This window comes from Lonchura striata, chromosome 7 (assembly GCF_050655825.1).
Source record: "Lonchura striata isolate lonStrDom1 chromosome 7, ASM5065582v1, whole genome shotgun sequence".
NCBI lineage: Eukaryota > Metazoa > Chordata > Aves > Passeriformes > Estrildidae > Lonchura > Lonchura striata.
The window spans coordinates 33254503-33278118 of record NC_140709.1 but is presented as its reverse complement, the minus strand read 5'-3'; the positions used below and the strand labels follow the sequence as shown (position 1 = coordinate 33278118).

Sequence of the window (23616 nt, the reverse complement as noted above, 5' to 3'; positions counted from 1 at the left end):
GGGTGCTCAGCAAGACCCTTAGGTCCACAATGTTGTGAAACCAGACCTTCAGGGCAGGGATCTTTCCAGCATGATCTGCCTCGTGCACAAAATGCAGCACCGAAAAGAATGGCAGAAAAGCCCTGGCCTGTGTGCTCCAGGGCTCAGGTTTTGCTCCACTTCAGCTCCACAAAGATACAAATAAGGTGAAGAAGTTGCAATGTTTATTAATGGCAATGAAAGCAGGGGGATAAGCTTGGGAGAAGGAGAAGGGAACAAGCAGGGTCTGAGGGCTGCGGGGAGGGACCAGTAAAGAGGGAAGAAGGCAAGCTCAGGTGTGCCCAGCATCAGCTGTGCCTGGAGCTCCACCTGTTCTCTTCTAATCTCTAGGGGATGTGTCCTCTTTCATGGAATCTGCTGCTGTCCTGGTTGTCTCGATCCAGAAGATGAACCTAGTGATGCAGCTCTTTCATCTAACATGACTTGGACTATCTGGTTTGTGTTGGAGGGGCTGTCATCCATGCGAAGGGCTTGAAGGGCTGAAACAAGCAGACCCACGGTCAGAGTGAGGAATGGCCCTGACAGGACCAGCCCACCCAGCTCTTGCCATGGCCTGGAGGAAGCAGGACACGACGAGGATCAGCTGGAAGGTGCTGGCCACAAATCTCCGGCAGACCTCCGAAAGGGCTCCGTGCTCTCCCCGTGGTGCCCCTCATCCACACAAGGAGCACAGCCATCCGCAGCTGGGGCAGGGATGGCGGCTTCCCCTGGCAGCTCCTACTGCCAGCCCGCTGGCCGGACTCACCCTCGCAGATGAGCTGCAGCTCTTCTGGCTGCCCCCTGATGAGCAGCGTGGCGATCCCTGGGAACACAGAGCCTGTCACGGCCCCTGGCCCTGGTGCTGCTGCAATGGGGAAGGGAGGGACCGAGCCCCCTTTGTCACCCACCGATAGCCCTGACGGCCGCCTCTCGCAGGGGCTCCTGCGGGCTCTCCAGGTAGGGCAGGGCCCGGCGCAGGTGCTCGGCCGCTCGGCTCCTGTCCTCTGCCAGCTGAGAGAGCGGCAGGGCACGGAGGGAAGGGTTGCTGTGGGCCCTGCCCCTCGGCCGGGCGCTCCCGGGGGCAGGTGGCTCCTCCAGCCTGGGGCTGGGGCTGCCGGGCTGTCCTTACCAAGTGCTCGCCAAAGCTCCACAGCTCATCCATCTGCAGCAGCCGCTGGAGACCCTTCCTCTTCAGGAAGGTCACTGCAGACAGCAGCGCTTCCCGAGAGGCCTGCGGAGCGGCAGAGCCCGGAGGTGGCACCGCAGCCCCGGGCACAGGACCCGCGTCCCGGTGCCAAGGCCAGGAGCGGCTGGAGCCACGAGGAGGAGCCAGGGTGTGCGAGCCAGCTGAGCCCCCTGCCATGGGGACACCGGCGCCCAGGAGCCCTCACCTGTGCCACACGCTGGTTCTCATCATGGCAATGGAAAAAGAGCGGGAGCAGGCTCTGGCTCACAAGCATCTTCAGGGGCTGCTTTCCCTTTTCCTCTACTGATTCCATCACATCTTGATAGAGGCGAATGGAGAGCTGCTGCACATGGCTGTTGTCCTGTTGGAAAGGAAAAAACCTCAGCACTGGATTCTCTGGGCCCTTCTGTGCACAGGCCCGAAAATCCACAGGGCACCGCACTTCTGGGCAGCCCCCAGTGGCCAAGGCTGGGGGCACAGAGCCTTACATGGTCAAAGAGGGGCCGGAGCGCCTCAGCCAATTTTGGGGCTGTAGAGCTGGATGTTTGGATATCTTTGTTCAGGAGTAGATTTGTGAACACTGAGAGACTCCTCTTGACCACCTCTGTGTCTTCATTCCTCAGTAGCTCCACGAGGCGTTCAGACAGGCTGCATATTTTTTTGGCCTATGTGGAACACAAGGTTGTGCTGTGAATCCATGGAAAGCTGCACCACCAACACCGCTCCGGCGGTGCAACCCCACCTGCCTGCCATGGAGCCCAGAGGCCAAAGGCCTGTCCCGAAGCACTCGGGCAGCTGAACAGCGACCCTGGAGAGCTGGGAGCAGCTGCCACAGCTCCCCAAGCCCAAGGGGCTGCTTTCCCCAGCCCCACGCTGCCAGCACAGCTCCAGCTGCTGCCTCCTTCTCACCATCGAAGGGTCCTGGCTGAGCACCACGAGGCCTTTGAGTGCCAGGTGACACCTCTCCATGGACTTGCTCTGCAGGTGCTTTGTCATGATCTCCAGTATTAAGTTACCCCATTCACTCAAGTCCAGGCAGTCCAGGACCTGGAAGGCACAGGGCAGTGACAGGAGTGCCCAGCTGGCAGGAGCTCAGAACCGCACAGGCTGAGCCAAGGCAGCAGCACAGGGCACGGGCACCGTCCCAGGCAGCTGCGGCTGCGAGAGGGCAGAGGGGTGGGAGGCAGCTGAGCCAGGCAGCGCTGGCCATCGGGCTCACCTCCACCAGGAACGCCAGGGCAGCAAGATCCCAGCATGGCTCCTCCCTGCTGAGCCACCCGAGCAGGCGCAAGGCAGTGCCGGAACAGAAGGGTCGTCTGACACGGCGCATCTCCCTGGGGGGGAGAAAAAGGCACCATTGCTCCTGAGCTGAGTGGCCAAAGCCCTCCCAGGGATGACTCACAGAGGTCTGGTCTTCTCCCGAGCACCCTGTGGGTGCTTTGGGAGGCAGCTGCTCCAGGGCATCCTCCTCTCCCAGCCTTTTCCAGTCTGCTCATCCCTCTCTTGGGACAAGGCCCTGCCGCCCAGGACCACGGGGAGCACGTGGGGTGCTCTGGGCACAAAGGAGAGGGGTGGTGGGGAGAATGAGGTCTCACCTGGCCAGCAGACCCACTGCATAGTGGTGGGTGTCGGCACAGAGCAGCGTGTCCCAGGCACACCTGCGTTCCACTGCCATCAGTAAATCCAGACAACGCAGGTGGTGCAGCAGTGCCTTCACAGTGTTCACTACAAATCTGTATGCAGAGCAAAGGCCCAGGTCATGCTGGGACCCCAGGCTGCAGCCCAGGGGATGTGGGAGTGACCGGAGGACTGGGAAGCGGCACCTGTTGATATTGGTGGGAAGGCCATTTTCCTCCTGACATCTTTTCCATAAAGTATTTATGTCCTCTGATACCTGCTCTGTACTGAGGTAAACTTGGAAGAGCAGAGCCACAAAGAGATTGGGGAAATATTCCACAAATGGCTCTGGGCACCAGGGCAGGCGGAGAATCTCCCAAAGCACCCTGGTTGCCTGCAAAGGATAAACCATTTAGAGACAGCACTCAGTGCCAAGTGGCAAGACCTGAGCATACGAGGGAGAGGCCAGGGGAGACATGGGGAGCATCTGGCTAGTGCCCCTGAACCTGTCCCTAAGCCAGGCGTCAGCCCAGGGCCTGAGGCAGGGAGAGGCGTTGCAGTGGGGGAGAGGATGGAGAGGCACTGGAGAAGCAACCTGTGTGCAAGCAAAGGCCAGTTACAGAAACTCACAGCCAGGGAAAACACATCCTCAGTGTCCCCATCAGAGGTGTACATTTTCTGCAGTGGCCAGCCCTCCATCACACAAAGCAGTGTTGGCAGCACCTTTTTCAGTGTTGTTCCTGATGAGGCTATGTTCTTCCACATGATTGCAGCACCTCTGCAGGAGCAGAGCTGTGTGTCAGGAGGGTCTCAGCCAGAGCACTGTGGCCTGGGCAGCCACAAGGGCCCAGATGACAGAGCCACAGTGCCCTGAGGGGTAGGGAGGGAGCATGTCAGGAGGCTTATGGGCTGACAAGCCAGGGCTGGCACATGGAGTGTCCAGTGGCTTCTGGAACTCTCTGCCTGTCCAGCAGACCCCATTGGACTGGCGGTACAGGGTGATGGGGCCTGGTTAGACCTGAGCCCTCGAGGCAGGTGGGCCCTGTACCTGTCACACGATGGGGCACAGCGCAGGAGGGTCACTGCAACATCGGTGGGGTGTGCCTCCGTCAGCCTCAGGATGTCCATGAGCAGCCACTCGTCTGGAGGCCCATTGGACACAAGCCTCTGGTGCATGTTCCTAACAAAGCCTGGCACCTGCAGAAGGCGTGGGGAGACTCGAAGAGCTGCCACAGCAGCAGCTTCCCCTGAGCAGTGCTTCCCTTCCCACCACATTGGGCTGGGCCTCAAAGGCTGAGAAGGCCCAGTGGAACTGGCTTGAGCACCACCCAATTCCTGGGGACACCCAGCCCTAGCCACAAGCTGCTTACTTGGCTTGGACTGGAGACGACTCTGTCCCCAAAAAGATCCAGGCTGGGAGCAGGAGATATGCTCTGAGTGGCTGTGGGGCCCGGCTCTGCTGCAGCCTTGGGAAACACGCTGATCCTCTCTCGGCACCACGTGCCTCTGAGGTCCATAAACATCTGCAAAAGAAGGAACAATAGGGAAGAGAGGGATGAGCCACTGGGTGCTCCAACGGTGATGCTCAGCCGGCAAGGTGGGGATGGCTCTCAGTACCTGGCGTACAGAGTGCCACCAGCTATGGGTAGAGTCCGTTCCTTGTGTCTGATCCCTCCCTGCATCTGGCAAAGAGAAAGGAATGCCAGAGCTGAAGAGGTGCAGAAGAGGCCAGAGAACTCAGCCCAGCCCTGCGGTCTCCGGGCAGGGACAGCCCTGGGATGCCCCAGGCTACCAGGGAGTCCTGCCCCAGCCCCTCTTCTGTCCTTTCCATGGGCATGTGGGATGGGATGGGATGAGATGGAGCAGGGCAAAGCTGGCTGCAGGCACCAGCCGTGTGGCCCAGCTCTGGCACTCACCCTTCTCCAGCAGCTGGAACTGTGGCAAGTCATTATGCTGCTGTGGTGGGGCAGCACTAGGGCATTTTTCCACCTTCTTGGGTAGGCTATGAGGTGCCTCTGCCATGTCAGTGTCTGGATTTATGGCTAGTTGCAGGAAAGGCACCTTGAAAAGGTTGCAGGCCCGCAGCTGCTGCAGCCGTGCCTTGAAGGCACCTACAACAGAGAAGGCTGGGGAAGGCTACAGAACAGTGAGTCCTGCAGTCTCTCCTCAAGGCCTCCTACCACAGTGACAGGGGACATTTTTTAAAGGCTCTGGGTCAGCACGTCCCACAAACTGTCCTTGAGGGCATCTGCAAAAGAGAAACCTTGGAAATGCTCTGGATTGCCAGTCCCACAGTCTGGCCTTAAGGTCACCTGCACAGAAAACTTCTTGAAAAAGCTCCAGGTCAGCAAGAAAGGAGTCGGCTGTGTGGGGGCTCCTCACAGCACTGCCCTGTCCCGTCCTGTCCCGTTGTGCGCTCCGAGCACTGTGGCGTGGCCGTGTCACCGCCAGCACCTATGTCAGGACGTGTCACAAAGGGTCCTAGGACACACCTCCACGTGTCATGGGGACACGCCCACCCCACCCAACCTGCCCCAGCTTGCAAGGAACGCCTTCCCCCAAATGGTGAAGACCCCACCCAAGTAGTGAAGTTCCGATAGGAACTTTAGGAAAGGCCCAAACAACAAGCAGCTGCTCCTCTGCTCTGCCTGCTCAGGGATGCAGGAGCCCCCACGGCTGTCAGTGGAGCCGAAGCAGGAAAGGCACCAGGCCTTCTATGGCCTCTTTGGGAGAAATCCCAGTGCTGGGTGGCTATCATACACTCAGGGTGTGACACAGACAGTGGACGTGTTGTCCAGGGCACAGATGCTGCTCTGACGCCTGGGGCCTGCAGAGGACTTAAATCAACAGGTGTGGCAGAGCTGATGAGGAGCGGGTGGGCATTCAACTCCCTTCCAGGGGAACGGGTGGTAGCTCAGGTGGCCAACTGCACCATCTTTATGTCCTGTCCTATGCTGGACTGCTCAGTTTATCTTGCCAACATCCTCGTGGAGATGCTGGCACAAAGCCATGGCCTATGATCCCCCCACATCCTGCCCTGGGGAGCCTATCACACAGCCAGCGTCAGCACAGATGGATCCAGCACCTCCTGCCTGAGCCAGGCTCTGGGCTCTTAAATAGGTCCCAGAGCTGAGAGTTTGTGTAAAGGAGAAAAATCACTTCATCTAACATCCTGGGAGTAGTCTAGGGCTGATGCCTGGGATCTCTGAAGTCAGAGATCAAAACACTCTAGAAGATCCTGGGAAGAGTGTTAGAGGACTCCTGGGAGAAGCTGTTTATATCAAACAAGAATTGTCCTGAATATATCCTGTATCTACTTGATCTCTCCTCATGTGCTCAATCCAAAATTGCAGCTTGGAGCAGTTTTAACAGTAGGTAAAATCCATACAGGCACGTCCTCTCAAGACACATCACTGCATGACACTTGAGTAATTCAGTTTCAGCAAGAAGAAATTTAAATGCAGAGCAATATCACAGACAGGTGTAAAGATGTCCATAATTTGGAAAAGGCAAACGGGGCTGAGTTGAGACAGCCTGAGTTGAATCTTAAATAATTTTTTCTATATTGCTTATCCACATGAGTGTAAGCAGCCGGATGAGGGAGGCTATCATTCCCCTTCATTGAGCTGCTTCCTTGTAACATTTTTCTGTGGCTATATGCATTAGAGGAGGCAGACTCCCAGCATGGTTTGGTGGATATGGTGCTCATACGCTGCTCTGGGGACAGGCAATCCAAGCCACATGACATGAGGCTGCTGTGCCAGCTCCCCTCTGCCTGGGACACACACTCGAAGACAGAAAGGAGAACACAGTGAAGTTCCTCTTGCATCACCCTTAGCGATTTATTATCCCATCTGACTTCCAGCTCTGACAATGACCTGTGAATGCCCCACAGCACCATGGTCTGAGCTGGGGGAAGGCTGGAGCCCTGGGGCTCAGGCTGTGCCATGATGCCAACCATCTCACAGCTTTCTGCTGCACCTGCCCCTTTTCCAAGGGCTGGTGGTGACTTCACCTGCAGAAGCTAGGTGCCACCAGCTGGACAGAACAATAAGAAAGTGAAGCAAAGCACTCCTTTTCTCACACATCTGGGGGAGGAAAGGTGTCCTTCCCCTCCCAGCATGAGTTCCAGAGCAGAGCGAGTAATTCAAAGGCCATCACTGGCAACCACAGTACAGAGGTCAACTCAGCAGGGATTGTGCAGTGCCCCCCAACCCCCGAAGATGGGCACAGGGGAGACTCCAAATCCCACACTCTTGGTGTAGACAGACAGCCTGTGACTCTCGACCTTGCAACCCAGGATGAGAGTCTGTCCAAATGTGGAATACAACACAGCTCGGCAGCTTCATCTGATCTTCAAAATGGTCTGAAAAGGCACTTTACTCCCCATCTGGGGATGGAGAATATACCTGGAAAACACCTTAGAAAGGGAATGTTTAGAAGTTCAACAGCAAGCAGAGGCTCTGCAGCACCAGCACAGCACCCTTCCCTGGCAGAGGCAGCAGATCCACATGCTAAGGTCAGCATGGAGATATCCCATGCAGCACAAACCACCACAGCCCCATGCAGACACTGGTATCCAAGACAAGTCCAGGGCCATGGCATCCCCAGCATCCCAGGTTCAAGCAGACAGGGCTCCCTGCTTCTCCTGCCCTGCCCCAGCCGAGGGTCTGGCTCTGGCTGGCAGCTGCCCAGCCAGAGGGCTGGTGGGATGCAGCCGGCAGAACCGCCCCAGTGTCCAGATGGGGAAGATGTTGCGGTACGCGGTGTAACTGATGGCACACGACTTGTTGAACACCCCAGCAATGTTCTCCTGGGAGACAAGCAGAGAGCAGAATGGTATGAGTGACAAAGGGACTGCTGCATGTTCAGGAACATCTTGGAAAGACTAAAGATGTACCTGAGGCCAGTCTCCATTGGGCAGCTGCTTATCCATCAACACTTTAATGCCCCTTTCCAGCACACTGATGTCAGGGTACCTACAAAGCACAAGGGAAATGTAAACATCTTTATCCAAACCATCTGCAAACCCTCATCCATGTGTCTGGGGAGCTCAACCACCTCCAGGCTGCCCCAAGCTTGCCCCAGGCATGCTGAATGCTTTTGGAAGGGCTTCCCACAACCCCAAGACACTAGATATTATGAATATGACACCATTTTCCCAGGCAGGAAGCCTGCAGACATGATCAAAAAAAGCTTTGCTTTCACTGGGTCACACCAGCCCAGCCCAAGGCCATCCAACACCCAACTTGATCTCTTTTCCCTGAACACTGGGGCTACTCTTACCTGACAGCCATGAGCCCCAGCAGGGCCCAACAGGTGTTGTGGATCTGTGACTCAGCACTCTGCACATATGTGCGCTGCTCGCAGGACTCGAAATCCTCTCCCCACCCGCCATCTGCCATCTGCTTGGAGATGAGGAACTGGCAGGCCTGGGCCACCTCTTGGCAGACAGTCCTGCAGGGATGGGGGCCAGAATCAAGACAGGACTGGGGACACAGGGTGTTTGGATGCCCACAGTTCTCAGCTGCAAAGAGAAGCAGTGCCCATGGCTAGGACTGCCCTGAGAGTTTGAGGGTGAGGCAGCAAGTGCCCTGGCCATACTGCAGGCACAGGATTTGGGAGGAGCAGTCCCTGAGGCAGGAGAGTCCATGCACTGCCAGGGATCCATCCAGCCCCACCACAGAGTCCTGGCCCAGGAAGTAAGTAGGGGCAGGGCACCCAGACATCCCCTTCTCACCCGTTGTGGTACATGTGCTGCATGCTGGCAAACGCCTCCAGACCAAACCAGGTGCCATAGGTGAAACAAACCCCCCAGCTCCTAGGAAGAAGGAGAGAACAGCACTGTCAGAGGTGCAAGGCCCCAGGGAGAGGCAGGCTGCAACACAGCTGTGTTCACAGAAGAGCAGAGACAGGTACAGACCTGCAGCCTGCCTTCCCCTATGGCCCAACCATGCCCAGTCCTACCAGCACCTGCTCTCAGCTAACTCAAATGTCAATAGAACTGGGACCACAGGAGCTGGAGCCACCCCAAACTTCTCTGGGTCTTGTGCAAAGCACAAGGTATCTGTTCTACCTGGGCTGGAGGGAGAGTAACTGAGAGCAAAGCACAACTAGAGGAGGATCAACCCCTACCTTCCCTCCCACAGATCCTGCCAGCCAGGAATGCTTGCCATGATGATCCTTCTCACATTGGGGCAGCCAGAAGAAAATGGGGTACTAGGAACACCACTTACCCTTCCCAGGACCCATCTGCTCGCTGCTTCTTACGACAAAAATCCAGGCCCTTCTGCAGAGTCTCCCTGGACAGGAAAGAAGTCATCCAGTTCAGAAGCAGCTCAAACTCATTGTTTGCTTCACTGGGGGCTCCATCAGCCCCTCTGAAGCTTTGATGGGTCCCATTATTAAAGGGCACAAGAGCATGCAGACAGGCAACTACATTGTTCAGGAGGCCATCGCAGGCAGCTTGGGACAGTGAGCCTGTCTTCTCCTCTGCCCAGCTCTCATCTCAGTGCCTCACCTGATCTCAAGGGCTCGGTGCTCAGGGAACTGGCTCTGGAAGTGTTTCAGTGCCTGCATGACAGCTGATGTGCATTCCACATACGTGTAGTCAATCATGATGTCACCTGCCAGCAGGCAATGGGTATCAGTGCCACAGCACCTGTGGGCAAGCCTCCAGGCCAGGTGCTGCCAGCCTGTCCCTCAGACCCAGGGCACACTAATCCCCTGTCAGGCACCCACTGGGCACGGTGAGCCCAGGCCGCTCTGTCCCTTCACAGTGGGCAGGACAACCAAGCCCCACAGCTCCCCTTACCAAACACCTCTGAGGGATTCAGCAGCTCCAGTAAGTGGCCTCCTCTCTTGGTTTCGTAAGTGGCAAAGCCTCCATCCGGGTTCCTCATGCTCAGCAACTGCCCAGACAAGCAGACAGGGGGGTGGGACAACTTCACAGGCAGTACTACTCCAGTCTGACCCCAGGCCAGCTGAGATGATAAAGTCAGACCTACAGGTCTATGGGGCTGGCAGAAAACCCAGGTCCCAAACTACCCTGACAAAGCAAGCCAAATCTGGGCCATCACATGACATTAGGTCACACAGGCAGCTCTGAACCACAACAGCGTGTTACCACACCAGGCCTCATACTAGCTCAGATCTAACCAGATCTAATACCCGATCTAACAATTCCTTGGGCTTTTGGCTTCTCTTACAGTACTGCATGTCCCTCGGCCTAATTTTTGCAGCTCTTACCACATTCACAGCATCAAAGAGGCGCTCAGCAGGCACAAGCTTGGCTATGAAGGGACACTTCTCCTGCAGCAGCATAACTGCCTTCAGCCCTTCTGCTGTGCAATCTGCCACAATCCAGCCACAGTCCCGTGTGCTGAAGGGGAAGCCACCCTGGAAAAGGATCGGGTGGGTTTAGGGAGCAGGATCACTTTCCCTCACCCACTCTGTTCTTGGAAGAGAGCAGGGGCTGCCCCTGATTCCTGTTCCCTCTGCCCAAACCCCTGCCCCAGTCATTCATCCTTGAGAGACCATCATACCTTGTTCATATGGCGATAATATTTCTGGTAGTCAGGTGGGTTCTCTGGGATCTGCAGGAGACAAGGAACAAGTGAGGGCAGCCTGGAGGTGCCTGGCTGTAGGACCATGGGCTGAAACCATTGCAGGTGCAGAACCATGTGGGAGTGGACAGTACCTGCCTTCCACTGAGGAAAGTAGACAGGAAAGAGGTCAGCTCTGGAGCAGGGAGAAATCACCTTTTGGCCTGATTTCAGCAAGTGTTGCTAAAGCCCCCTAAGGGAGCTTGCCTGCCAGGGAGCCATCTGTGTTCAATGCTCCTCTTGGCAGCACCACAAACAAGACCCGTGACTGCATCCAGCTGCCGGTGACAATGACCCTCACCTCGAGCCACTGCTGGCCTGGCCAGCAGAAGCTGAGCTCAGTCAGTCACTATCCACTGATCCTGGGTTTCCCAGAAAGGTGCCTCAAATGTGTCAGCACCAGACAAGATGAAGGGCAAATAAGCCTAAGCTTTCAGCTTCCCAGCCTTTCTAAGCTCAGGCAGACAACCCAAGCATCCCTGGGCCTCACTAAGGTCCTCTCCAAGCTTCAAAGATGGTTCCCTGAAAACAGGGAGTAGAAAACAGGAGGCTGGGCCTGGAACTCTGCTAGTCAGCCCTTCAGAAGCTCTCTTCAGAAGGCAACAGATGCATCCAACAGGGTTCTGAGCAGCAGCCAAGCCTGCACAGCCAGAGTGTGAGACACCACTGACCAGCTCTGCTCACCTGGGAGAACTGGAGGAACCCATGGGCTTTCTGGAGGCAGGAGGTGAATTCAGGCATCTCCTGGGCTTCTGCCTAGAAACAGAGATGCACAGCGAGCAGTCAGCAAGGGGCTGTAGCCAGACATGTTTTCCCAGCTCAGCCACAGCATTCCAGGCCAGAACAGAGCTCTGAGGGGGTGCACAGCAGAAGCTCTGGTACCTGGGGACTCATGAGAAGAGACCATTTTCCCAAGGCAGCATGTAGCACTGAAGGGTGCCTTACCTCCAGGAAGGCTTGGATGGCAAAAGCAGTATCCCAGAGCTGGGATCCATTTGTGCCCTGGAAGAGAGAAAATAGACAGTGAGAGGCAGGTGCTAGCAGCAGCCTGACCCAGCTATGGGGACTGTGGGACAGCAGGTCCCTCCCACATTACTCCCAACAGCTCCTTCCTGCATCCTGCATCACTGCTGATGTGCTGGCACAGAGAGGACAGATGCAGCAAGAGACAGCAAGGGAACACAAAATAAGACATCTGCTTCAGTCTGCTCTGTGCACAGCCAAGGCAGGAGAGGTGCCTTATTAAAGAACCTTAACCTTATTAAGAGGCTAGCATTAAGGAACAGCAGGACACAATGGCTCTGAGAGAAGAGCTCAGCCCACACTTAGGATCAGGGGCCTGGCTTTCTCCCAGGATCATGAGGATGGAGGGAATGGAGGCCTCTCAGCTCCCAGCCACAGGGAGGGAAACTAGCAGGACAGACAGTACTCCCTCCTGGCACAGCTGGGGGAAGTAGCAGTGAGAAGGCCACCAGGCACCAGAGGTGAGATGCCAGCAGCTCAGGCCTAGGATTAGCACACTATCCCATTACTCCACAGGTTGGCCCAGCACACCAGGGTCCCTTCAGTCACAGCTGAACTCCTACAGCACTTCACCTGCATCTTCATGCCGTCGAGGCCCAGCCTGTAGGAGGAGAGAGCACAGTGCTGCAGCAAAGGCAGAGTGGGAGCACCAGGAGGCAAGTCAGGAGTCATGGTGTGCTGTGCCAGATGGGACACACTCAGCCCTTACCAGAGATAGTCAGGGATCCTGGAAACATGCTCCTGAAAAGCTGGGGAGTCCTTCCCTTCCACGAACCAGCGAACCAGCATGTTGATTGTCTTGGAGATCTGCCCAGAGGAGCATTGTCACTGCTCTAGATAGAGCTTCTTCCAACCCCAGAAACACACATCACCCCCCACTCAATACAAAGCCATCCAGAAGTTGTCTTGGTCTTGATCCCAATGGCTCCATCTTGACATCACCCAGCATAGCTGAGTTAGCAGGGCAGGTACCATCAGATTACTCTCAGAGCTTCCCCTGATATCATCTCCATGGACCTCAAGGGGAGATACTCCTCACCAGGGCCACAGCTGTCCCCATGCCCTCTGTACCCTGTTAGCCTTAAGCTCTTGAGTATCAGGAACAGGAGTTGAGGAAGATCTGGTGATTATTACATGCCACACTTGCACAAGCTGGTCCTTGAAGAACAAAGGGTAAGATACTAAAGGATTAACAGCATGTGTCCTACCGGCCCGATGCTGATGCACTTGGTGAATCTGTCATCAGCCTTGATGTGCTCGTACAGCTCTGTGATGGCTCGCTGCCGCAGCTGAGTGCTGTGGTGAGCCTCATACACGTTCATGATGGCTACAGGAGAAGAAAGGGACATGCAGTGAAAAAAAACCCACCCTGGCGATTCACTTGCTGTGGCAGGCCACACCCCAACTCACACAACAACCATCAACCAACAAGCACCAGAATGGAGCAAAGCTCTGCCCCAGAGTGGCCTGAGGATGTGGGCACAAGGCCCTGCTGCTCTCAGGCAGGGAGAACCCCATGGATCACATAACTCCAGTCTCCATCCCAGCTGCAGGGCATACACCAGTAGCTGGTAGTAGACCCTAAAGAGCTCTGAGGGTACAAGGCAGCCTCAGTATCGCTCGCAGCAGGTCCCACACTCACCATAGGCAGCACCCAGCAGCCAGCTGTGTGGGGTGTACACGTCACAGGCAGCCACGTTGTTCCTCTGTGCTGGCCAGTCTATGTTGGTGTAGTCTTGCACATACAGCTCCTGGCACGAGAGAGCAAAGGGCAGCTTGGCCAGCCAGGAGCAAGCACCTGGGGCAGTTACTGCTGGGAGCTGGCTCAGACACCGTGCAAGTTGTGAGAGCTGACACCTGGCAAGCCAGAGGCTGGCTCACAAGAGCATGGCCAGCACAGCAGGTGCTCACAGAGCCGTGTATCCTTGTCCAGCAGGATCAGCTCCTTCCTTACCTGCCGCAAGCTCCGTATGAGCTCGTCCTCTTCTGCTGACAAACGCTTAGCATAGCAGTAGCTCATGGGAAGGTAAACCTGGCGGCAGTGACACCAGAGCCGTGACGGATGAGCTGGAAACCATGTGGGAAGCAGCCTGATTGCAACAGAGAAAGTACTGCTGTGAGGAACAAGGAAGGCCAAGGGGCACTGGTGAGATGTGTGGAATGCCCAGAGCAGGGCAGGCCTTTGCCTGTCCCCTGCACTAGGGCATATATACACAGCCTGGCCCTGCTCAGATTCCCTCTCCAACAGGGATACTCCCTCCTGACACCACTCCAGGCCCACGACACATGGCAGGGAGGACCTCAAGCTCAAAGAGGAAAGAGAAACTAGTTTGGTCACATGGGATGTTGAAGGCAGAGGCCTGGACTGACAGTTAATGGCATTTGCTGACAAAGCACCAGCAGCCCTTGGTACTGTGCAGCCCCTGATTTCCTCCAGGGATAGTGTCAGACACTTTCCCTCTCTGACACCCAGCAGCCCTCTGAGTATTCAGAGAGGGTACAAGCAAGGGTTTAGGGCTGGCAGCCTCACATGTGGCTGTCCCTTCCTGCTAGGGGCCAGTTCTGGCTGCTGGTAGACACTGGTGGCAGGCAGGGAGCACATGAATGTATTAGGGACTCTGTGGGAAATGCTAACAGGGCTGTGCTCTGACATCTCCCTTGGATGCAGTGTTCAGTGCTATCCACCTACTGGCTGGCCTCCTGCTGGCTCCCAGCTGACAAGCAGCCTGAGCACCTTCCATTCCTGGCTGTAGCTGGAGTTATCCCAGCAATCACCAGCACCTGGGACAGTTCTGGGTGGAGGCTGGTGGTGGCAGGACTGATGCAAGCTCCTCTCTCCACAGTGAGGGGGGCACATACCACATCTCTGGGAGAAGCGTGTTCATTCCCTCCCAGCTGTAAACGTTCAAGACAGCCAGCCAAAACTTGCCCCAGGAAGGGATTCCCACAGCACCTCCTGCACAGAACAGTATCAGCTTTCAGGGTTAACACAGCCATGCCAGCTCCCAACTTTCTTCCCCATCACAGGGCCTACTTCTCCCCGTGTTTGGGAGCACGCTACTCAGGCTGGAATACATGTCCCAAAACAGGGCAAACAGACAACGGCATAAAAATGCAACACAGCTTCCCATCATTAATTGAAAATGCAGTTGCCATGAAAGGCAAGTAAGAACAACAGTTCTTCCACTACCTGGCAGCCCCCAGTGTTGCCTGCAGCCCTCAGGTCTGGTCAGACCTCTCTCACCAGTGTACCAGCCCCATGGCTGACCTTTGCTGTGCAGGTTGACACGGGCCCGCACAACATCAGGGTCATCTGGTCCAAGCCCCAGGATCCTCAAGGCTACGTAGTTGAGGGCTGTGCCAAACACTGTTGATTTATCTTCCACGTGTCTGTCAGGAGCATACACAGAAACACCACATCCATTAGTCAGCTATTGCCATTAGCCAGACATAAGCTACTGCACAAGGCTGTCTTAGTTAGGGTGAAGTGGGATGCTAGGGGTGACTTTGGAAAAGAGGGACCTGACTAATACAGGAACAAACATTGCTCTGTGCTATCCTGTCACACATGATGCTTTGGGAAATAGTGCCCCAGAGAAGATGTAGCCAGACTTGATGCTATGGACGCCTCTGTGACAAACAGCGTACGTGGAGTGCTGCGCAAGCAAGTCCAACCACCCACAGCTATCACAGGTAGCGAGTCCCCCTCCCTGAGCCTGGGCAGACCTGACAGCAGCTCCAAGTTCTACACCTTGGAGCTGCCATCACTCAAAGAAGCATCTTTGGTACTCACAAGCCCCATCCTCCGTCCGGGAGCTGCACAGAGCGCAGGTAGCGTACCATCTCCTTCCGGAACCCCTCGGGCAGCTGGATTTTGGCCGTGTGGCAGGTGATGAGGAGACCTGGAGGACCAGAGAGGCCGGCACTGTAGAGAGCCGAACCCCAGGGCACCCACTCCTGGGAGGGGTGTCCAGGTCTACCTGGCAGCAGGAACAGCGGCCCGCCGTAGTCGCCCGCCCAGTGCCCATCCTCGGCCTGCAGCGCTGCGTAGAACCGCATCCCGTTGCGGGCCGCCTCCCGGGCCGAGCCGGCCGCCGGCAGCGGCTGCAGCGTCGCGCCCTGTGGGGAGACAGGGGCAGCTCAGCGCTGCGCCCCGGGCACGGCCCCGCCGCCCCGGCCCGGGCCCCCCGCACCGTGTCCAGCCCGAGGCTGTGCTGCTCCAGCGCCGTCTGCGCTCGCCGCTCCCCGGCATCGCCTTCGCCATCGCCCAGGTAGCGCCAGAGCTGCCGCCCGCCCTCGCAGCGCAGCCGCCAGTCCGGCAGCTCCGTGGCCGCCGCCGAGCGCCAAGGGCCGCCGCGCCGCCGAACCGCCCTGCCGGACACGGGCACCGTGAGCCGCGGCCGCCACCGCCGGGACCCACACACCGCCCCCGCTCTCCATCGCGCCGCCGGCACTCACACGCCGTCCGCCGCCATCGCCGCTCCGACCCCGCCGCCGGCTGGTCCCACATCGCCTCACGGGCGGCAGCCAATGGCGGCGCCCGGCCCGCCCCGTCTCCTCCCGCCCCGGCCCGCCCCGTCTCCTCCCGCCCGCCCCATCTCCTCCCGGCCCGGCCCGCCCCATCTCCGCCCGGCCCGCCCCATCTCCTCCCGCCCGCCCCGTCTCCTCCCGGCCCTCCCGCCACGGGACAGCCCCGGCAAGCTGCTGGGGCTGCGCCCCTCCGTCGCACATCTGCCCCTGGCACAGGAGTGCCATCCCTTCCACAGACGCCGACAGCCGAGCTGTCCCTTTGGGTGACAGCGCCAGCCCCTAGAGCGACTGTATCCCCCTCCGTGCACCCCCAAAGTCCAGGCGTGCGGTTTCCGTCGTTAATGGAAGTAACAAAACAACTCCGGCCCAGCCTGGTGCCCAGCTCATGTGGGCCACGAGGGACTGGGGAGATGTGTCGGGGTGCAGTGCCAGCCCTGGCACAGCGCACCCTGACCCGCGTGTGCCCACGCTAAACTGGAAGAAAAGCCGTTCCATGTCTGTGCACTGCCCAGAGACAAAAGAGCTACTCACAAATGTTGCACCCATCAACACCCCAGGACAGAAAAATGCCTGTCTATTAATACTTACATATCATTAATACTTACAGTATATAATGCACACTATGAGCTTAATTCAAAATACTCCTCTTCTAGCAAACAGGTCTTCACTCACATCCAAAATAACATCAGGGATTATCTGCAAAGGATGCAATGATTTTATTTGATAATTAAATAATTAATATTGTATTTATTTCATAAACTAGGATTAGGTCACTCAGTTCAGCCCTGGCTGTGTTCAGTAAGAGCAAAATGTTTTTTGGATAGTGCTGGACTTTTCCTGGAGGGAGAATGAATGGGGATAATACATTTGACTTGTGTATCATCCCACTGGTCCTCAGCAGGGAGAGCTGTGCTGCTTCTCTAGCAGTTTATATGAACAGAGAGAACTAGAAGTTCACTGACATGGTTGTTCTATTTGAGGCTTAATAGTCTGTTTATTTTTGGTTTAAAAAAAAAAAAACCTGTCATAATGACTCTGCCCGAAACGAGTTTAATGAAAGTATCCACTTGTCCATGGATGCCAAAATCTTAAGATAATTTATGGTAATATTTGCCTAAGGGGAGTGATGGAGGATGAACAACTTAGTTTTACTTTTCTGTCTCTATACAACCCACCTGCACCAAAAATTTTTAATAATTGCCAAATTCCTGTTATTTAGACCTTGTTTTCATCCACGTTTTTCTGTGTCTGAACCTCATCTGGATTCTGCCAGGAGGTAGCTCACCTCTGGCTGCTGTGTTTGTAGGTGCCAGGGAACCTGCTCCCTGCAAAGCTGCTGTGTGTGCTGGCACTGTGAGTGCAGCCCTGCAGAGGCACAGGCAATTTCTTCACCCTCCCACCCAAATTCCTCTGCTTTCATTACTTTTTTTGTCCCAGTTCAATGACCACTGGCATTTGTCTCATGGTCTGGCAGAGCCTGGCGCCACACACACCCGAGAGACAAAGAAATAGGCTGTCTTTTCTCCTGGTATGAGGAGCCCACATTGTGAGGAGACAGGCAGAGGGCTGAAGTGTTTTGCTCAGCTTTGGGCACTGAAAAACCCTCTTGCTTCTTTAAACACATCAGCCCAAAACTCTGGCGAGGAAGCTCTGACCCTGAGGAAAGAAGCCCCAAGGTTGCACCTGCCTATTCGAAGATCAGAACATGAATTTTAGAATAACAGAAGCTACTCTTTGGGCAGCAGTGAAAGCACCACTCACAGCCCCATACTCATATCCAGACCTCCTGGACTGTCCCAGGCTGGGTTAGGGATGATCCAGGCCAGGAAAACAGCCTTTACAAAGGATATTAGGCCAGATAAAAATCAGGAAAGTCTCTTGGAGCTGCTCATTAGCAGAAGTAGAAGAGGGTCAAGGTTTCTGGTGTTCACATCTGATCCTGCTGCTCCTTCCCACCCTATCAGGACATAATTCCAGATCATCACCTGTAAAATATAGAAGTCGGAATGATTTGGGGAGAAATGGCAGCAAGAATCACCAGGAAAGAGAATTTTAAGATTGTTCAAGTTTTGATCTGTCAAATGCTACTTTTTCTGTTCCATTTTAAGGAAAGGTCACTTTACAGAATGACATCAGAATATGGTTTAAGGAGATGATCTAGGACCTTGTCTCTGACTAGAAAAGGTTTGCTTTAATGCATTTCTTGGCTGAGGACTGAGCTAGAGATCTACCGGATCAAATTTCTATCAACAGAAAAATGCTGTCTCTTTCCTGCTGACAGAGAGCCCCATTTATAGCCAGCTCTTACAGGAATGCAAGTACTCCTGGAAAAAATCAAATAGTGCAAAAATTGCTGACAAAATACCTCCACACTAGAAACACCACTACCTAAAAGCATCCCTGCTGTCCCTGCTAGCCCCACCAGAGCACAGATAACTGTTGTCGTTTGCAATACCCTAAATGCAAGAATTTCAGTGGTCATGTAAATATTTAGTCAACAAATTCAACCTTAATGCTGGAGAAATTATTTTTCCCCAAATCAATTTGAGCCTGTTAGAAAAACTTTTATGAACTGATGTAAGGAAATTATCAATGTAGATGTTTTTGGGAGATTTTTTTTGGGGGGGTTGTTGTTGTTGTTGTTTTGGGGTTTTTTTGATTGTTGGTTTTTTTTTTTCAAGTAACAAAGTCAGTGTCATAGATCAGTAGATTTGGGAAAACTGCCAGGGAATATGTCTGTCCAGCAACAGGGTTTATATAAAAGTGCATTTAATGCCAGTTCATGGTGGCTGCTGGGGCTGGCAGGGGACTTCTGAACAAGTTTTATATCAAGATCCCATTTAAAAGTAAATAAAGAATTTAGGTTTGAGATAACTTTTTAAAGTTTCTAAAAAGACATTTTTTTTTCCTAGTGTGAATCAGTATACAAACAATAACTCATATTTTTCTGAGTTCTGCATGTTGATTTACACATCCCTTCACAGAATTGGTTCAAAACATTTGCAGTTTCACCTGTCTCTGGTGTTAGGTGGCTATTTCTTTAATATTTCAATATTTATTGAACAATACACACAAAAAAGTATAAGTTTTATGCTCACACTGACTGCAAAATGTATGCTTTCACTCCCATGGTATAAATGGCTTTGCACAAGAAGCAAGGCTTTCAGTTTGACAAAGCATTTTATTGGTGGTATGTTTGGTGAAGCAGAGCGAATTGAAATAACCTTATTTTCCCTGTCTGGCCTGACTCTACAATCTTAAAACAGTAGAAAGCAGAAAAAGGGTGTTCAATATTAATAGTGTGCTCCCAATGACCTGTAGTAAACATAGATGTACAAAGAATTGCTATTTTTGCATACTCACTGTTCAGAGCAGAACAGAGCATTCACATCTTTGAATCGCAAGCTTGATTCACATTCTGTGCATTGAAAGACCGATCTAATGAACAGAGAGTAGGCATTCTATATTTGAAAAATATGAACAAATAAATGGCACCATAATAGATTTATTTGTAATGTGTAACAACTGGGTCTAGGGATAATCTCCAAGTGCTTCTTTAAACAAAAAAAAGCTTACTGCAATACATTTTGAAACCGGATATATCCCTATATACGTGTCACTTAGAAAAATTGGCTGATTGCAACTATGCCCCTTACCCCTTCAGAAAACAAAGCGGGCGGCTTTGCAGCAGGCGGGCGGCTCCGCGGGGCGGGCGGGCGGCTCCGCGGGGCGGGCGGCTCCGCGGGGCGGGCGCAGCGCCCCGCCCCTGCCCCGCGGCCATAAGAAGCGGCGGGTCCCCGCGGCGCCCGGCCACGCCGCATCGCCGTGCCGCAGCCCCGCCGGCCGCGGGGAGGTGAGAGGGGCCGCGGGACGCCGGGTGGGTGTCGGCAGGGCAGAACCACCGCTCCACGTACCTCCGATCTGGAGCGCTGCTCAACCTTGCGGACGGCAAGCAGGCAGGGCTGGAGCATGAAAAGGGGATTTTTGTTCGGGTATTTGCTGCCGTGTCTGGTAACTGCTAAGTGGGGGAGGACATCGGCTGTGGGATCAGACTCAGAAGCGTGTGGTGGAGAAACAGTAGCCAGGTCGCAGGGCAGGAGATATTTACCGATGGGATATGAACGAAATGAGTGCCAGGCAATAGGGCTTCTTTATTTTCCCGGCTTTTGGGAAGGTGGGTTGGCAGCTCTCCCTCTTTGATCAGTGTCTCTTTGGTTTGCCCGTTTGTGAAATCTGCAGGGAACGCTGCAATCTGAATTGCTATCATATCCCAAGAGGGTCTTCAGATCAAATATGGGAGAGTGACGTGCTCATTTTGACCTGCTGGCAGTCATCAAAACTGGTTCCTACCGGGTTCCCCTGACTGCTGGGCTGGAGACAGGTCTGCAGGCAGAGGCAAGGCGAGGGGACCTGTGACAGCAGGGACAGCAAAACCATTCTGAAGCCCCAGAGCAGACCCCATGCCTTCTCCTCTCCTGTCTTGTGGCTCTGCTGTTTTCGAGAGCCCCTAGCAGCAGAGTTATGGTCTCTTGTGACCTTCCCCCCGAAGCCAGGGCTGCTGCCAGAGCTTCCCAGCTCTCCCTTGAACGAGGGTCTGACCTTGCTGATCCACGGGCGGAGCCCCAGGGTGGCCGTGCTTCCAAATCCATCGGAATTGCTGGAGCTTGCCCAGGCTGGCGCTCCCAGCGTCCCCTCTGACCGCAGGGCCACGCCACGACCATGTCCGAGCTGGAGAAGGCGATGATCGCCATCATCGATGCCTTCCACCAGTACTCCGGGAAGGAGGGAGACAAGCACAAGCTGAAGAAATCGGAGCTGAAGGAGCTCATCAACAACGAGCTGACCCATTTCCTCGGGGTAAGTACTGCCCTCCGCACAGCCTGGCTGGGCTCAGGGGCCATCCAACAGCCCCTGCACTCCCCTAACTCTGTCTCCCACGGGAAGCCTGCACAGGCAAAGACATTTATTTACACAGCAGGGCATTGAATCCTTTGTCCCAGCTCTACAGAGCAGCAAGATGAGGGGAACAGCCTATATGACAGACTGAGGTGTGGGCTGGACTAGGAAAACTACCTTCCCTGACACGGGGGACAGCCTTGCCCCAAGGGGTTCAAGATGTCACTTCCCAGCACAACAGCTGTAGCTGCAATTCCCTGGGGCACAGGACAACGCCCCACATAGACTGGGAACATCCACAAAATATCTGGGATGTGTCTGAACAGAGATTCAGCCATGAGAGCACTTGGGAAATGGGCACACATTACTGTCTGGGCCTCGCTGTGGTCCTCCTCAGCTTTGGCTGCCTGTTTCTATCCCTTCAGGAAATCAAAGACCAGGAGACTGTGGACAAAGTCATGGAGGCACTGGACTGCGATGGGGATGCAGAGTGCGACTTCCAGGAGTTCGTGGCCTTTATTGCAATGGTCACTGCTGCTTGCCATGAGTTCTTTGAGCATGAGTGAACTGGTGGGAAGCAGGTGAGCCCCTTCTGCTCATGCTGGAGAGAGGCAAGGCAGCATTGCTCCTCCGGGAGAAGGACTGGCTGTGATTACAGACACCTTAGAGTTCAGCTTGCACTAGACTTAAGCAGCTTATTAAAAGTGTTGTGGCTTTGTGAACAAAACCCACTTGTGTGGCTCAGGAAAGGCTATTTATTGGCTAGTGCCCATTGGGCTGGATGCAGTGAGAGAGTGCCTTGCCTCAAGCTCCTTCCCTGCTGTTTTAAGTCAGGAATTTGCATGGGCTAGAAGCAGAGGGATGCTGTGATCCAAGCTTGTGTGCAAAGGAAAAAAAGGAAATTCAAGGGTTGAAGGAAGAGATGATGCAGAGGGGCTGGTTTTGGAAACTTGCTGCCCAGCCCACTGGCCTGAATGGGAAAGCTCCCAGTGACTCCTGTGAGCTCTAGGCATGGCATCAGAAACCAGCTCCTGTCCCATCACAGGTGCTCAGCAGAGCCCACCTATTTCTTGGTACATTGAGACACCCTTGGCTTGCAAGGCAAAGCGTAACAATCTAAAAGCATAACCATCTGACAGCTCAGGCTTTTCACTTATTGATCAACCCTGCTTTTAGCAGCCAGCAGAACTGGAAGCAACAGCATATGAGGCTCCTGCACTGGGGTCAGCTCCTGGGCCTGGGATATGCCTTGACAAGGTGTCCAGGCTCAATCAGAGGGGAAGTGGGAGTGGCCCAGTGTGACCTCAGACCAGGCACAGCCTCCTGAGTGTGTGGAAATGACAAGGAATAAAACATTGGTTTGGCCTCTGGTGAAAAACGTGTCCTTTTGTGCCAGGCTGCTCTGCACTGAGAGAGAAAGGCTGGGGGATAAGGCCTGAAGCACTGCTACAGCTCATCCCCCTGAGGTTCTTGTTGGGCATTGACCCCTCATCTCTTCCCTGGTGTCACTGTAACTGGCCAGACAACCCAGGATTGTCACCAGCACTGTGTTCCAGCTGGCTGCCCATTCTGCCAGGTCTTCGGGGACATAGGGACAAGGGCCCTCTGCAGGATGTGACTGCTGCTACCAGGGTCATCCAGGGGTTTGCAGTGGTGAGCCCTTGCAAAGGCTCAGCTAAACCCAGGACAACCCCCAAAAAGCCTATGCTTCTGCCTCTCCAGTCTGCACCTGCCATCCAGCTCAGCAATACCTGGCAGCTGGGCCTTCCTGGCCTGCAGCACCAACAGTGGCAGATGCACAGCTAAGATGCTCTCAGATGGTACTGGTTTTACCTCATTCCACATACTAGAATGATTTTATGCACAAAATGACATCTTTGGACAGGGACCATCTTGGTATTCTCACCAGCCTCCCCCAAGCTGTGCAAGGGGATGCTCAGGCAGAGCTGGGCACCCAAGGGACAGCATCTTGTACTCCACCTAGCACAAAAAGCCATTTTGCCATCCCAGGGTGGTGCTCACTTGATGAGAAGCAGTTTAGCATCCAAGTTACTTCCACCACATTTTTAACATCCTCCTCAGGTCTTGGTTGAGCTGCTTTCAACAGTGGCACAGACCTGAGGCCATGTGTGAGAACAGTGGATGGAGACCCCATCTGTCTCCATGTCCCCTAGATGAGGCAGGGTACACAGGACTCTGGACCCTCTCTCAAGCCTGAGCCTGAGTCCAGCAAAGGGGTCTGATTTTTCAGTACAAGGGTCTGCCCATGGACCACAGCTGTCATGGTTCTGACTCTGTAAAGAGGATTCAAATGGATTTCCCACCAGGAATGACACTATGAGAGTTTCCTATGTATCAGCACTAGTAAAACTGAAACAAAGAGAAGTACAGCAACAGGAAGGGTCTGACATTTTTAGAAGATGCAGATTCACTTCTGAAGCTAGAAAAGTGTCATAGGGGCAGATTTTGTACATCTGTGCTGTATTGTACCTTTGCTAAATCACATTTTCAGAATTTAAAATGCTGCAATAACTTTCTGCTCTGGGAGATTAGAATCTCCACTTTTATTCTGTTCTCAGATAATTTTAAGATATGTTCATCTCTCAAAGGGAAACCTCTCTCTCCATCAGATAAAAAGTCACCATCACTGTAAGAGCACTTAGTGACAACCCTCCCCTCCCAAAAGTTCTTCCACACAGGATCTTACCAGGAGTGCTGCTTGTTGCTCATCTAAAAAACATG

The 23616-nt window shown here is 54.3% G+C and overlaps 3 protein-coding genes across 11 annotated transcripts; 1 reads left to right on the top strand and 2 right to left on the bottom strand.

The window, feature by feature from the left end:
- Nucleotides 1-186: 186 nt before the first annotated feature.
- Nucleotides 187-4983, bottom strand: LOC144246655 (maestro heat-like repeat-containing protein family member 7). 8 transcript variants are annotated; one of them, XM_085585392.1, is made up of 15 exons: nt 4738-4983; nt 4439-4503; nt 4192-4344; nt 3870-4018; nt 3452-3599; nt 3028-3215; nt 2800-2937; nt 2424-2538; nt 2114-2251; nt 1693-1869; nt 1410-1565; nt 1148-1249; nt 927-1029; nt 785-841; nt 187-518 (listed from the first exon to the last, which is right to left on the bottom strand). In XM_085585392.1, exons 1-15 carry the CDS (start codon nt 4841-4843, stop codon nt 385-387), a joined length of 1929 nt encoding a protein of 642 aa, XP_085441518.1. In that variant the 5' UTR covers nt 4844-4983; the 3' UTR covers nt 187-384. The 8 variants fall into 8 exon arrangements, with proteins under 8 accessions (XP_085441518.1, XP_085441514.1, XP_085441513.1 ...); XM_085585388.1 differs by having other exon boundaries at nt 3870-4503; XM_085585390.1 differs by having other exon boundaries at nt 392-841; nt 2800-3215.
- A 1655-nt stretch (nt 4984-6638) lies between these two features.
- LSS (lanosterol synthase) lies at nt 6639-15941 on the bottom strand. The gene is made up of 22 exons (XM_021532558.3): nt 15907-15941; nt 15642-15819; nt 15429-15567; nt 15242-15350; nt 14717-14838; nt 14308-14404; nt 13403-13538; nt 13091-13199; nt 12657-12775; nt 12158-12255; nt 12022-12049; nt 11371-11427; nt 11110-11181; nt 10366-10416; nt 10070-10219; nt 9636-9732; nt 9342-9447; nt 9058-9123; nt 8562-8642; nt 8108-8278; nt 7722-7800; nt 6639-7634 (listed from the first exon to the last, which is right to left on the bottom strand). The coding sequence occupies exons 1-22, from the start codon at nt 15921-15923 to the stop codon at nt 7443-7445; spliced, it is 2274 nt and encodes a 757-aa protein (XP_021388233.3). The 5' UTR covers nt 15924-15941; the 3' UTR covers nt 6639-7442.
- Nucleotides 15942-19707: 3766 nt separating this feature from the next.
- On the top strand, nt 19708-22239 carry S100B (S100 calcium binding protein B). Of its 2 annotated transcripts, none has more exons than XM_021532559.4 (3): nt 19708-19831; nt 20683-20835; nt 21300-22239. In XM_021532559.4, the coding sequence occupies exons 2-3, from the start codon at nt 20698-20700 to the stop codon at nt 21438-21440; spliced, it is 279 nt and encodes a 92-aa protein (XP_021388234.1). In that variant the 5' UTR covers nt 19708-19831; nt 20683-20697; the 3' UTR covers nt 21441-22239. The 2 variants fall into 2 exon arrangements, with proteins under 2 accessions (XP_021388234.1, XP_085441519.1); XM_085585393.1 differs by having other exon boundaries at nt 19744-19970.
- Nucleotides 22240-23616: the final 1377 nt, after the last annotated feature.